This window comes from Zalophus californianus, chromosome 1 (assembly GCF_009762305.2).
Source record: "Zalophus californianus isolate mZalCal1 chromosome 1, mZalCal1.pri.v2, whole genome shotgun sequence".
NCBI classification, from domain to species: Eukaryota; Metazoa; Chordata; class Mammalia; order Carnivora; family Otariidae; genus Zalophus; species Zalophus californianus.
Genome location: NC_045595.1, coordinates 20655570 through 20670563, shown reverse-complemented (window position 1 = coordinate 20670563; position 14994 = coordinate 20655570). Strand labels below are relative to the sequence as shown.

General features: G+C 52.8%; 1 protein-coding gene across 5 annotated transcripts in view; it reads left to right on the top strand.

The window, feature by feature from the left end:
- Positions 1-14994, top strand: part of POC1A (POC1 centriolar protein A) — a 71278-nt gene that overhangs the window by 41590 nt on the left and 14694 nt on the right. For all 5 annotated transcript variants that reach the window (XM_027585763.1, XM_027585765.2, XM_027585761.2 and 2 more), the window contains one exon: positions 8949-9092. In XM_027585763.1, the coding sequence (XP_027441564.1) occupies positions 8949-9092 (144 nt within the window). The remainder of the gene's footprint in view (positions 1-8948; positions 9093-14994) is intronic.

The window sequence follows — 14994 nt, the reverse complement described above, 5'->3', positions numbered from 1 at the left end:
GGCAGAGAGGCAGGCAGAGGGAGAGGGAGAAGCAGGCTCCTCGCCAGGCAGGGAGCCCGATGTGGGGCTCGATCCCAGGACCCTGGGATCATGACCTGAGCCGAAGGCAGCCGCCTAACCAACTGAGCCACCCAGGTGCCCCTGTGTAGTCATTTTCTTTGTTTTTTTTTTTAAATTTTTTTTAAGATTTTATTTATTAATTTTACAGAGAGAGAGAGAGTACAAGTAGGCAGAGAGGCAGGCGGAGGGAGAGGGAGAAGCAGGCTCTCCGCTGAGCAGGGAGCCCGACGCAGGGCTCGATCCCAGGACCCTGGGGTCATGACCTGAGCTGAAGGCAGCCGCCTAACCGACTGAGCCACCCAGGCGCCCCTGTGTTGTCATTTTCTTAACAGTGTCTTTCAAAGAGCAGTTTTTAGTTTTGATGAAGTCATTTTACCAGCGGTTTCTTTTATGGGTCATGCTTCTGGTATCATACCTAAGAAATCTTTGCCTAATCCAAGGTCACAAGGATTTTCACCTATGTTTTACAAGAAAAGCTTATACAAATATTATAGTTTTAGGTTTTACATTTAGGTCTGTGATCCATTTTGAGTTAGTTTTTTTTTTTTTTTTTTTTAAGATTTTATTTATTTACCTGACAGAGAGAGAGCACAAGCAGGGGGAGCAGCAGAGGGAGAAGCAGACCCCTCGCTGAGCAAGGAGCTCGATGCGGGGCTCAATCCCAGGACCCCGGGATTGTGACCTGAGCCGAAGGCAGATGCTTAACGACTGAGCCACCCAGGCGCCGCGAGTTAGTTACTTTTTATATGTGGTACGAAGTATGTACCAAAGTTCATTCTTTTACATATGGATATCCAGTTGTTCCAGCAACTGTCTTTACTAAGTTTGTATACCTTTGTTAAAAATTAATTGACCAGATATCTGTGGGTATATTTCTGGACTGCATTTGTTCCACTGATCTATGTGTCTCTCTTTTTACCAGTACCACACTGTCTCGATTGCTGTAGCTTTAAACTAAGTCTTAAAATCAGGTAATGTGATTTTTCTAATTTTCTTCTTTTCTTCAAAGTTGTTGTGACTTCTCTAGTTGCTTTGCCTTTTCATATAAATTTTAGAATCGGCTTCTTGTTTCCTATAGCTGATTTCAGAGAGAACTGACATCTCAGCAAAATTGGGCCTTCAGTATGCAAACATGGTATATCTCCTCATCGATATTGGTCTTTGATTCTACTCATCAGTGTACTATAGTTTTCAGCATACAGATTTTGCATATATGTTGTCAGATTTATGTCTAAGCATTTTGTTGTGGGTTGAATGGTGGCCTCCTCAAAAATATGTCTGTCCTGATCCCCAGAACCTGCGAATGTGATCTTATTTGGAAAGAGGGTCTTTGCCAATGAAGTTAAGATAAATCTCGAGATGAGATTATCCTGGATTATTGGGTTGGCCTTAAATCCAATGACAAGTGTCCTTACAAGAGATACACAGAGAGAAGAAAAGGCCATGTGAAGATGGAGGTAGAGACTAGAGTTTTGCAGTCATAAACCAGGGAATCCTGGAGCCACCAGAAGCTGGAAGAGGCAAGAAAGGATTCTCTCTTAGTGCTTCCACTAAGCACTAAGGGGGCCCTGTTGATACCTTAATTTTGGATTTCTAGCCTCCAGAACATGGAGAGAATATATTTCTGTTGTTTTAAGTCACCAAGTGTGACAATTTGTTAGAACAACTGTAGGAAAGTAATAACACATTTCATGATTTTTGGTGCTATTGAAAAGATAATGGCCAAAGATTTTTGAAAAGTAATGAAAGGCATCAAACCGCAGATCTAAAAAGCTCAGAAAAAGGAAAAAAGACTGAATAAAAAACAAAAACAAACCCTGCACAAATTACATTCAAGCTTCTGAAAACCAAAGGTTGAGAGAAAATCTTGAAGGTAGACAGAAAAGTGACATTGTATACAGAGGATCAAAGGTAAGAACCACAGAAGAATTCTCATATGAAACTATACAATCCAGAAGTCATTGGAGTAATAACATTTTTAAATTATTGAAAGAAAAAGACTGTCAACCCAGAATTCTGTACTTAGCAAAAATACCTCTTAAAAATGAAAGAGAAATAAAGACTTTTTTTCAGACAAAAGCTGAGAAAATTTGCTACCACCAAACTTGCTCTATAAGAAATGTCTCTTTTCTCTCTCTTTTCCTTCTGGGATTCCAGTCACACATGTTAGACAATTTGATATTGTCTCACAGTTTACGGATGCTCTGTTCTGGGTTTTTTCCCCCCGCTATTGTGTCAGTTTGAGGAATTGATCAATGTTGAAGGACATTGATTCATTTTCCTCAGCTGGGCTGAGCCTACCAATTAGCCTGTCAAAGCCATTCTTCCTCTCTGTTACTGGGTTTCCGATTTCTAGCATTTTCATGGACTCTTTCTTATAATTTCTACCTCCCTGGTGGAATTCCCCATCTGTCCATGTGTGTTGTCCACACTTTCCAATACAACCTTTAACATACTAGTCATAGTCATTTTAAATTTTATGTCTGATAGTGCCAACGTCAAAGTCATCTGATTCTTCTGAATGCTTTTTTTTTTTTTTTTAAGATTTTATTTATTTGACAGAGAGATAGAGCAGGAACACAAGCAGCGGGAGTGGGAGAGGGAGAAGCAGGCTTCCCGCCGAGCAGGGAGCCGCACGTGGGGCTCGATCCCAGAACCCTGGGATCACGACCTGAGCCGAAGGCAGACACTTAATGACTGAGACACCCAGGCACCCCCCCTTTGTTTTTTAAGATTTTATGTATTTGAGAGAGAGAGAGAGAGTGTGTGAGCATGCGTGCATGAGTGGAGAGGGGCAGAGGGAGAAGCAGGCTCCCTGCTGAGTGCAGAGCCCAATGTGGGGCTCAATCCCAGGTCTCCAAGATCATGACCTGAGCCGAAGGCAGACGCTTAACCGACTGAGCCACCCAGGCGCCCCTGCTGATTGCTTTCTGTCTTAACAGTGGGGTTTTTTTCTTTGCCTTTTTGTATGTCTCATAATTTTTGATTAAATGCATACATCATGGTTAGGATAGTAGAGACAGAAGTGAATAGTCTTATCAGGGGTTGAGCTGAGTTTAGTGTTACTGTGTACTTAGGGTGAGGCCTGAGTATAGGAGGATTTTTCTCAGTGTTCCTGCTCCACCCCCAGCTGTCAACCTTCCTCTGGGGCCTGTGCCACAGAGGGCATCTAGTTCCATGCTCTTACCCCTACCCCAGCAATAGGCTGCTGGTCCTTGGTTCCTGGTGCTGGCTGGCTTTGTTGCAGGTCTCCTCTGTTGTGCTGGCCCCAGCTTCAGTCTTAGGCAGGCCTTACGTCCCTGGGTCTCAGTAGTAGGGCGTTCTTAGTAGTCCATCCCCTCCCTCAGCCATAGGAGGCCCGAGTGATCTTGGCTCGGGGTGGTTTCTTGCCTCTCCCCACAAGGGCAGAGGACTTTTATCTTTCTTTGCTCTCCTCCCAGTAGCTTACAGGTTTTGTTTTGTAGGGAGAAAGGTTTCGTGCCCGCTCCCTTCCTCCAGGTCTGCACGCTCAAAGATGGTTTTCTCCCATCTCCTGCCCTGCCCCCAGTCTTTTTCATGAACGCCCAGTGGAAGTCTATGAGAAATCTGTGGGTGGGCACAAATTCCCTCTTGTGTCCGTGGCTCCCAGGGGTTCTTCACTCTCACCCTCTCTACACTCAGCCTCTAGCAATGTGTTGGCTTAACTCCGTTCTTCTCACCCACTTGTGTAGCACTCAGTGTCCCTTCCTCCCATGCTTTGCCAGAGGTGAGCTGATGCTCTCACTTTGGTTTCCTTAGAAGAGTCTGTCTTTCCTTAGATTTCAGGTTAGTTGTTGGCTTTGTGACTTCAGTTCTCCGATTTAAGAAAGTTACGATTCTTTAGGACTGTCGGTCTTTTTCTTGTTAGGTTGGGCTTAATGTTTTCCCCAACTTTCTACGTCCTAGGCAGGGGTTCCTTATCCATATCTACATCTTGATGATGAACCAGTGAGACCATAGTCCAGATGGGTTGATTTCTTGTCGCAAGGAAGACCTACGAGCTGTTTTGTTTTTTAATAAATGTATGGGTTGGTGACCCATGTGTTCGAGTGCCTGAGATCAACGAGATATTTCTGCAGTTTCTACTGTGTGCAAAGTGCTGAGCCCCTGGTGGCCTGGGACAGGCCGGTGGCAACAGAAACTGAGGCGAGCAGAAGATGAACCTGCTATGAGAGCCTAGGATCCCATACTGGGGCGGGGTGAGAGGGGGCACCTGCGGACCCCAAGTGAGATTTCCACGAAGTGAAAGAGATTTGGCTCTTCTGAGTCTTCGTCTTTTTTCCTGTTGACGTTAAGAGGTTTGTATTTGGCAAAAATGAAAGCTGTCAGCTTGGTGCTGCTGTGTAGGTACAGAGTGTGTGCCGATGTCAGTGTCCCTGAGAACTGCCGGGCCGGGCCCCTGGGACCCTTTGATGTTGAACAGGCAAAGCACTGATAGCATTTCCCCCTCACGTGCTGCCCTGGGTGTTCCGTCACTGTCATTGCTCACAGCCCGGTACGTGCGTCCCTTCCCACTCCCGTTCCTCATCTCCTTATCTCTGCTTATCGCTTGTTTGCCCAGCCCTGGGAAGCACGCATCTCTAGGGTGCTGTGGGGTAGGGCCGTAGGCCCTTTGCCTTGGCAAGGTTTCATTACCCAGGAATGTCACCGTGGTGGCCTGGGCTCTCGGAGGCGGCCACTGTGTGTGTGGAGGGCCTGCTCTGTGTTCATCTGTGTTCAGCTCTGTGCCAGGCAGGCGGCTGGGGCGGGGGGTTGATGCAGGACGTATGTGGAAGGCACGTGGGGGCAAAACTGCAGGCCGTGTCACCTGTCAGATGCTGCCTGATGTCAGGAAACTGCCTCTGCCGGGGGGTTCTGATCCCAGCTCTGTCATTTCCTGGGTGACTTTGAGCAAGACCTCTAACCTCCCCGAGCCTGCTTCCCCATCTGAAAAGTAAGCTTAATAACGCCTGCTGTGAAGGGCCGCGGTAAGGACTAAATGAAGTGACATGTATAAGCACTGGCACGTGGTAGGTCACAGGTGGACAACAGCCATTGCTGTCTTCATGCGCTGGCCTGGTGGCGCGTGCAGTGCTGTCCTGTCCGCCGGTGAGAGAGCGGACAGCAAGCAGAAAGGGCCGTGTCCTGGGGAAGGTAAGGCGAGGACCAGACGGCGCGGCCAGAGGGATAGCCTGGGGCAGGCGGGACCCTGGGCTTGTGAGGGAGGCTTGAGGCCGGGGCCCTTCCGACGGTCCTTTGCTCTCAGAGCTTCCATCTCCCTTGTCGTAACCTGGCCGCAGCCTGTGAGAGCTTGGAGTTGGCAGGGGAACATGGCAGTTCCTGCGGCCCTGTCCTCCAAAGGCTGCCTCCCTGCCTCGGCACGCCGTTGCTGTCCTCAGTACACCTTTGGAGCTGGCTCCGTTTGGGCTCAGAAGGGTTCCTGTTGCGAGTCAGCGGTGCTCCCCCTGCTCCCCCCAACTCCCCATCATCACTGTGCTTCCAGAGACTCGGCTCAGCGCTGTCAGTTTCTGGGCCGTTTTTCAGAAACACTCAGAATTTCCATTCTGTCCTTCCCAGGCAGCCGGCAGCACCCGTCTGGCCACTCCTTGAGGATGCTGGCTGTCGGGACAGAGGGCTGCCTGGCTCCCGCCCTCCCTCTCGTGGCCTTTCCTGAGGGAGCCCTGGGGACCCACTGTCCAAAGGAAGAGTATGCATGTCTGGAAGTGGGGGGGAGGGTCCTTTGGAAGCAGTGGGCACAGGGATGGAGCCGCTTCTCAAGAAAGGCCTGCTGCTGATTTCAGAGAAGTTACTTTCACAGCCCAGCCCTTTGGGTGGGGGCAGGCCCAATCATCACCCCCATCTTGCATATGAGAAAGTAGAGGCCCGGGGAGGTTAAGCCTCTTGCCCAGGGCCACCTCGCCAATCAGTCCTGGAGCTCAGATGTCAGCCAAGGCCTGTCTGAATCCCTGTTCTTCCCCACTGCACTCTGCTGTATCTTGACATTGCTGCCTAGGTCTGGGGGCTGCTGCGGGGGGGTGGGGGTGAGGGCTGGTTGAGGCTTCTGGAACATTTCCTTTTGGGATGGACTCCTGCATAGGCATTGGGATCTGAAACTGTGTGCCACTGCCCGTCAATAACCAATGTTGTGGTTGAAACTGGCCCTCGTAGTTCTTATTATAATTACAAGGCACCCTTCAGCAGTAACCATCAGGAACCTTTGAAAAAATGAAGGTTTATTACTTACAAGACCTAGAAATAACACACGTGAGGCCACACAGCAAGGGTGAGGGTAGAGGGTAGAAAGAGCGAGCGCCTGGGGTTCCACTTTTATTGGGATTGAGGGTAGAGGCCTAGGGATTTTCAGGGCTCACTCTTTATTGGTGAGTTTTAAACATAAGAGTGGGAATTTAAAAAAAAAACAAAACAAGGGGCGCCTGGGTGGCTCAGTCGTTAAGCGTCTGCCTTCGGTTCGGGTCATGATCCCAGAGTCCTGGGATCGAGCCCCGCATCGGGCTCCCTGCTCCGCAGGCAAGCCTGCTTCTCCCTCTGCTTGTGTTCCCTCTCTCGCTGTGTCTCTCTCTGTCAAATAAATAAATAAAATCTTTTAAAAAAATTAAAAAGATAAAATAAAAAAAAAAAACACATGGCCATATGGTCAGTTATCAAAATCTACCAAGATTTCAGAAACAAAGGAGCCTCCGTGGTGGGGGGTGGCCCAGCTCTTTACCTGGTCATGGGCGGCAGCAGCGTGTTTATTCAAGATAGCCCTCTTCGAGTGGATGCCTCTTTGAAGTGGATGCCTGGGCAGTCAAGAAGTCAAGCGCTTGCATTACAAAACAGAAGGAAAACCCCCACACCTGTCAGGGCCGCACTAGCCAAGCGCATGGACTTCTGGAGGACTGGGGGGGTGGGGCGGGCCGGCCCTGGTGGGCGAAGGGCTTACAGAGCGGCTGCCGCACACAGCTGACACGCCCACAGTGGGCTTGCACGCAGGGCGCTGCTCCTGTTTTCGAGAACACCCCTCGAGCTCTGTGTCTCATCTTCAGATTCTCTTTCACCTCCAGAGCCTGTGTTTTTCCGGGTTCAAAAGGACATGCGCTGGAGAGTTTGCTATCTGTGAGACTAGAACACTTTCCAAATAAAGGAAAATAAGCGGTAGGGTCCATGTGCCAAACTGCCCTCCTTGGCTACTTGGGAACCCTGTCCTGGGCTGATTCGCTTCAGGGACTCTGATGCCCGCCCAGGTGAGCACGTCCAGAGCAGAGCATCTTCCTAGGGCTGGGCCACTGTGGGTTCACCCAGGAGATGGGCAGACTCAGAGATGCACGCCGATTGCTGGTGACACGTGCGCAGGCAGCCTAGGTGAGCCCCAGTCATAGCCGGTATACTTTGCCAGCTGGGTGGAGTTGCCGGGGCTCTGTGGCACATGGGTAGCTGGCAAGCTGCGAGCCCAGTGATGTCCTCGATTCAGAAGGGACGGGGTGATGGGCATAGGCAGGAGACAGGGAGAGGGACATGGACCCATGGACGGGCCGTGGGCCCTGTGGGCAGGCCGACATTGGTCCGTCCCACTTGTGCGTCCTGGCCCTAGAGGTGGAGTGGCTGGAGGAACAGGGCAGGGGTGGGGCAGGCACCGGCGTGTGGGAGGCACAGAGGCGCTGCCGATCAGGCGTTCAGGGTTGCAAAGTGAGTGGAGGCCAGGATGCTGGGGGCAGGGGAAAGGAAGGGTGGATGAGGGCCTTCCAGTAGGAGGGACCTTGGGAACTGGGCAGGAGGGGAGCTGTGGAAGGAGGTAGGCTAGAGTAGGGTGCCTTGTCAAGGGGCTCGAATTTTCTCCCAAAGGCAGTGGAAAGCCCTGGAGGACTGGTAAAGCCAGGGAGTGACGTGGTAACATTTGGAAGTTTGTGAGGTCGTGGTTTAAAACCCTGAGCCCCAGGTGTGGCTGCCTTTAATGGGTTACTGGGGCTTTGGGACCGGCCGAGAGTGAGAGTCTCACCAAGCACGTCATTCCTTCAGGGAGCAAGTCCACAGAGGAAGGTTCCAAGACCAAAACTGGGGCATCTGCTGACTATGTGCCTCCGGGAATCCCACCCTGCTGAACACATGCACAGTGCTTCCTGGGCTAGGAGAAGCGTTCATCTGTATATAGAGTGGTGCCTGAATTTGGGGGGACCCATATGTCGGACTGGGATGAGTCCCCTTAGGAAATCACCTGTGCTCGGTGACTGTGGGCGTGTATTTGGGAGTGGTGGTGGCAGAGGTTAGGTTGGCTTCTGCATTTGGGAGCTGAAGCCTCTCAGGCAAGAACACTGATCCCTCACATCCCTGGAATGCGATCTACAACAGCCCAGGGTGCCCGTCCCACCAGGCACAGGACTCCCACCAGCCATCTGGATGTTCACATAAAATGCCTGTTTTCCCAGGGGTTCTGCACTTGGGCGGGGTTGGAACATCCCCCCCAGCTCTAGGCCATGTCCATGCTGGGGGAGGGGAATGGGCCTTGAGCTTGCCGGGAAGAGAGGTGACTTCAGGGCCAGCCTGGGCTTCAGGGTCTCCAGACTCTGAGGGGCGTACTGGGGGGGTGTGGGTGGCATGAGGAGGCAGCGGAGGGCACTGCCCCTCCCTCCCAGGCTCCTCCAGCCCTCACTGCCATGTGCTTGGATGGCACTCCTCATTCATGGCCTCTGTTCAGAAAGGAAGCCCTGGAAGGGGGCGCGTGGCCCGGATGTGGGAGTACCACCACACTACATTTCTCACCAGTGTTTGGAACTCATGTTTTCGTTTGTGGGTGTTTTTCCACTTCATCCTTTGGAGGGGCTATTCCTCTTTCTGTGTTTCTTTAAGCCCTGAATAGAGGACTGAAGGACTCCCTTTCTTTTCATTGTCTTTAGCCAGATGTGGATTTCCCCATCCCTCCCGGCAGAGGGAGGAGTCAGGAGTCGGTGCAGAGCCAGCCCCAGGAGCCCATCAGCGTGCCCCAGACGCTGACCAGCACGCTGGAGCACATCGTGGGCCAGCTGGACGTCCTCACCCAGGTAGGCTGTGACGTGCACTCACCCCACTTGGCCTGGTATTTGGACTATTTGAAGTTGGGCAGCAGGTGCTGTATTTTTAAAAAACATCATCATAATGGACCTACTTTCCAGCCCAAATTAATGAAGTTGCAGTGCCTGCCCTGAGGTCCTGGCTCTCAGAGCCATCTGAGCTCTGGCCAAGCCACTGGACCCCAAAATCACCAGTGCTAGATCCTGCCAGGGTGTGCCCTCCCAGGGCTGGCCTGGGCCACAGCAGAGCTTTGAAGGAAACACTGCCCATTCATTCCGCTCATCGCGGGGTGGGCACAGTCCAGGGGCGTGCCAGGGAACTGTGAGCCCTGAGTCAAGGCATCTGGGAGCCCAGGCTCTGGCTTTGAGCTGGCATTGCTCTTACCCTCCAAGCAACCTTGGCGAAATCCCTTCGGTTCTCCAAGCCCTGGTGCACTCCTCTGTGATATGCGGTGGTCATGGACTCTGTTCGTGGTCAGGATTAAAGGAGATGAATCTGTGGGAAGTGTTTGGCTTATGCCTGGCTCTAGGGAGCTGCTCAGCAAATGTAGCGGTGGTGCTGACCAGTGTCATCAGCAAGGCAGACGTGGGCCCCGGCCTCTGGAGCGTAGGTACACCTGGCAGTTGCTAATACAGGATTGGAGTACCAACAGTTTCCCTAAGAGCAGAATGCCCTGGCAAGAGGTGGCAGCCAGCCCCGTGGGCATGAGAGTGGCCCTGGCAGGGGGAGCAGCCTGCCTGCGGGACTGGAGGGGGCCACGGGCACATCCAAGCAACGAGCAAAGCCCAGCGTGGCTGGCGTGGGGCATGGAGGTGGTGGTGGTGGGGGCAGGCAAGGCAGGATTTAAAGGTCGTCAGGCCCCTTGCCCACCTCAGCTGTGGGTGCAGACCGCCTTCTCCTGTGCCAGCTCGTGAGTAGACCAAGGGGGTGGGAGGAAGGCAAAGGACCCCTGAGTCCCTGACAGAAATGGAACTACAGTGGTGTGCCATCCTTTCCCTCCCTCTGGATCTGGGGCCAAGTGAGAAAAGCTGTCCATCATGTCCTGTGGTCCACGGCGGGTCGTGGCATCCCGGCTGGCACTGCACATCTTGGGCCTAGGGAAGGAAGGACCTTTGAAGGGAAAGGTCAGGCATCAGTGACTGGGGTTGGTGGGGACGAAAGGGACATCAGACAGACATTTCTGGAAGCCTGTTAACCCTTGAGAAGAAGGCCTGTGCTAAGAGAGGTATGAGCAACGTGCACATCCCCCACCTCAAACGTGTCAGAAACTGCCGAGCCTGCCTCATGTTCTTCACAGCCTTGCCAAGTGAGAGATCAGGGGAGGTGGAATCAATTAGAACTTTATAGGATAAAATTGGAAATTAAGTCTGAGAAGATGGTTAAAAATAGCTTCATTGGATCACTTCATTGGAGTATAGCACTAGAAGCATTTCCCGTCACTGTGTTTCAGGGTTTTGTTATGTGTTAGCAGTTCAGAGGGTGATAGTAATTTTGTAAGAAACTGGCATCGCCGAGAATAATGAACGCGCTCTTGTGGCCTGGGCCTCCGGCCCTGGGTCTGGATGGCTGCGTGGCACCCTTGTCCTACCTCACACCGTCCAGCCCCTTTGCAGATCCAAACAGCGCTCCACCCCCGACCAGATGCCAGGCCCGTCAGCCAGTCACCTGCTCTGCCAAACAGTGTGCATTCCTCAGTGTTCCCGACGGACTTGACACATCCTGAGGAGGAATCTTGGTTTCCACAGATGAAGCCCCCACTCAAGGCCTCAGCCTAGTTTCAAAGTGGTAGGAGGTGCATTTGTGCTAACTGGCATGCTGTCCTTGAGCTTGGTTGCTGGTTGTTTTCCAGACGTACCTCCTCTCTTGGATTTGGGGCTCTCGCTGAGGTGTCCGAGCGACAGCCACAGCTGTCTCCTATGGGATTGGGCATTCCTTTCTCTTGGGACCAGCTTCCCATCTCTAGAGGCTCCCCTGAGGCCTAGAACCAGGTGACCCTGCTGTGCATAGCTCCCCATGTGGGTCGCAGCTGGGCGCTGAGCCTCCTTGGTCTGTGGGTATTGGCCTCCCATGCTACCCCCTCAGCGAGCACTCCTCACCGTCTTGGTGTAGCTCTGTGCTCTGGAGGGGCGGGGCTGTCTCAGCTACCCCAACATGGACTCCTACTTCAGAGTTGTCTGAATCACGTTGTTCTCTGTCTCACCCCCCTCACTGCCCCTTCCCTCCCCCGCAAGGAAGTCTACTTCAAAGAGGCTTCTGAGAGGGAAGTTGCCTTCCGGGTCCTTCGCTCCTCCATCCCGCAGAACATCCTCCAAAGAGGAGCTATGGGGGCTGCAGTGGCTGGGGATGTTTACTGAGTGAGTCACAGAGCCTTCAGCCCCTGGGTGCCATGAGCAGGACACCCCGCTGTGGAAGCTCACAGCCCTCGGAGCCTGCCTTCCCGCTCAGCAGGCTGCTGTGGCCCAGTGACCCTGTCCTCCTCTCTGGATGTTCATGGCCCGTTTGCGCCAGTCTGAAGGCCCGGGACCAGTCTCCGTCCTCTTCAGTGGCCCAGAGGTCAGGCGGCTGAGCGTGCCCATGGGGGGTGGTGACTCAGCTTGCTTGGGTGTACATCCCAGTGACCTCGGGCAAGGTGCCTGACCTCTGTGCCTCAGTTTCCAAATGTGGAACACAGAGCTGATAAGAATAGCCACTTCACAGGCCTGCTGTGAGGATTGGATGTGTCAGCTCCTGTGAGGCTCTCTGAGCAGCGCTCAGCAGCACCATGTGCTGCCCTTGTCATTAGTCAGGGCCTGGCAGGGGTGGCGGGGGGGTCATAGCAGCACCCCCTCCCCCGGTCCCCACTATCTCCTTGCCCAGAAGAGCCGTGCCTCAGCCCTCGCAGCGGAGGTGGCAGGTTCCCTTCCTTGCCTGAGCCCTCTCCGCGTCTGGGGCCAGCGAGCGGGCAAAAGGCTCGTCGTTGTCCCCCCGGGAAGTAAACTCTCCTCGGGCCATGTGCAGCTTCCGAAATCCAGCCCTTTGACTCCCCAGTTGGGGTTGTACCGTTTTGTTTTTTTAGGAATGCCTTTTCCATAAAATGCATACATTGTTCTTCAAAAGTGTACCCGTTTGGGGCGATAACTTTGGAATGCGTTGCAAGGTCCATAGGCCTTTGTCCATCTCCCAAGTGGGTGTGTTCTTTGGCCCGGCCCGGCCCGGCAGGCCTCCCTACAGTGTTGTTTTAGATGGGAAGTCCGCAGAGGGCGGGCGTCGCGTTCTCCTCGTCGTCTTCCTCCTGCCTCTGTTTATCTGAGCCCTGCAACTTTCCAGGGGCTCTCCTTCATGGCCCTCATGTCATTTTCCCACCTAGTGCCCAGCAGCTAGCATCATGCCAGGCTTGGATAGGGTGTGAGTAACGGGCCCCAGGGGCCACTCAGCCTGGGACTTCGCCAGGATGCCGGGTGATCCTGAGCTCAGCCCACACTAGGCCAGGGCTCCCCAGCTTCCCCTGCTAGAGAGTTTTGGGGTAGTCGGGGATGGCTTCATCGAGGAGTCCATCTGCAAGCCAAACTTGATCTTCCTGAGAGTTAAGGCCAGACGTTCTTGCTCTGTGATCACAGAGCCTGGTGGCCTTGAGGTCCCGGGCCAGAGAGTACACCCCCTTGCCCTGGCCCTTTTTTGTGTAGGAGAACCCCTCCTTACCCCTGTGAGGGTGCTGTCTGGGGCTTCACTGAAACCTCCACTGTGCTCCTTGGACCCCAATGCCAGCTGGATGCCATGTTCCAGACAGCTGGGGTCTGTCTGGCCTTACACAGCCCTGCCAACTGTGGGGAGCAGAGTGAGCCACCTGCCCATCAGCTTGGACACACCTGCCCTCCTGGATTTGAGGACCGACCCCATCATTCATCCCCTGGGAGACTTTGGGCAGGTGACATTGTTCCCCAGAGCCTTATAGAGTGGGGACCGCCAAGCCAGCTCATGTCTCTGAGCACTGTTGGGAAGCCCTTGGTTAACTGGATATGTTAGACCGGCACCAGCTGTTCCATGGAGCACAGCACGACGTCTGTGTGCTCCCAGGAAAGTGTGCGAAAGTACCAGGCTGGCCAGGTAACACAGGAGTGTTGGGAGTGGACGTTCCACAGGCCTCTGCAGCTGCTGGACTTGAGTCCTAGGAATGCCCTTGAGCTGCCAATGAGACTCTAGTGGTCTGACTAGAGGGAGAGAAAGAAGAGATCTTTCCTCAGGTCCAGGGAGGGGAGCCCTGGGGGACTGGGGTACACGGGGGCTGTTGAAAATCAGGGATGGGTCATGGGGCCCGTTAGGTGGGAGCCTTGAACCTGGACCCAGGCATTGGGCCAAGATTGAAGGTCTTTGGGCGCCTGGGTGGCTCAGATAGTTAAGCATCTGCCTTCGGCTCAGGTCATGGTCCCAGGGTCCTGGGATCGAGTCCCACATTGGGCTCCCTGCGGGGAGCCTGCTTCTCCCTCTGCTTCTCTCTCTCTGTCTCTCATGAATAAATAAATAAAATCTTTAAAAAAAAAAAAGATTGAAGGTCTTCAAAGACGTATACTTATTGTGATAGCTGTTTTTTGAATCCAGTCATCCTAATGGTTGTTGGGGAAAATGTATTTCCTAACAGTGGAGTTTAGGTTTTTCTTTTCTTTTCTTTTTTTTCTTTCTCTCTCTCTCTCTCTTTCTTTCTTTTTCTTTTTTTTTAAAGATTTTGTTTATTTGAGAGAGAAAGTGAGAGAACACAAGCGGGGAGCGGGAGAGGGAGAAGCAGGTTCCCCCATGAGCAAGCAGCCCAATGCGGGGCTCGATCCCAGGACCCTGAGATCATGATCTGAGCCAAAGGCAGATGTTTAAATGACTGAGCCACCCAGGCGCCCCGGGTTTAGGTTTTTCTTTGGAAACTTTCTGCTCCTCAAAACCCGACATGGGAATTCTCAGGAACTGCTAGGGCTGAGTGGGTACCCCCTCTTCCTCTCATGACCCTGTCCACACACACACACACACACACACACACACACACACACACACACACACACCCCTAGAGAGAGAACACACACACACACACACACACACACACACACACACACCCCTAGAGAGAACATGGGAATTCTCAGGAACTGCTAGGGCTGAGTGGGTACCCCCTCTTCCTCTCATGACCCTGTCCACACACACACACACACACACACACACACACACACACACACACACACCCCTAGAGAGAACATGGGAATTCTCAGGAACTGCTAGGGCTGAGTGGGTACCCCCTCTTCCTCTCATGACCCTGTCCACACACACACACACACACACACACACACACACACACACACACACACACACACACACACACACACACACACCCCTAGAGAGAACATGGGAATTCTCAGGAACTGCTAGGGCTGAGTGGGTACCCCCTCTTCCTCTCATGACCCTGTCCACACACACACACACACACACACACACACACACACACACACACACACACACACACACACACACACACACACACACCCCTAGAGAGAACATGGGAATTCTCAGGAACTGCTAGGGCTGAGTGGGTACCCCCTCTTCCTCTCATGACCCTGTCCACACACACACACACACACACACACACACACACACACACACACACACACACACACACACCCCTAGAGAGAACATGGGAATTCTCAGGAACTGCTAGGGCTGAGTGGGTACCCCCTCTTCCTCTCATGACCCTGTCCACACACACACACACACACACACACACACACACACACACACACACACACACACACACACACACACACACACACCCCTAGAGAGAACATGGGAATTCTCAGGAACTGCTAGGGCTGAGTGGGTACCCCCTCTTCCTCTCATGACCCTGTCCACACACACACACACACACACACACACACACACACA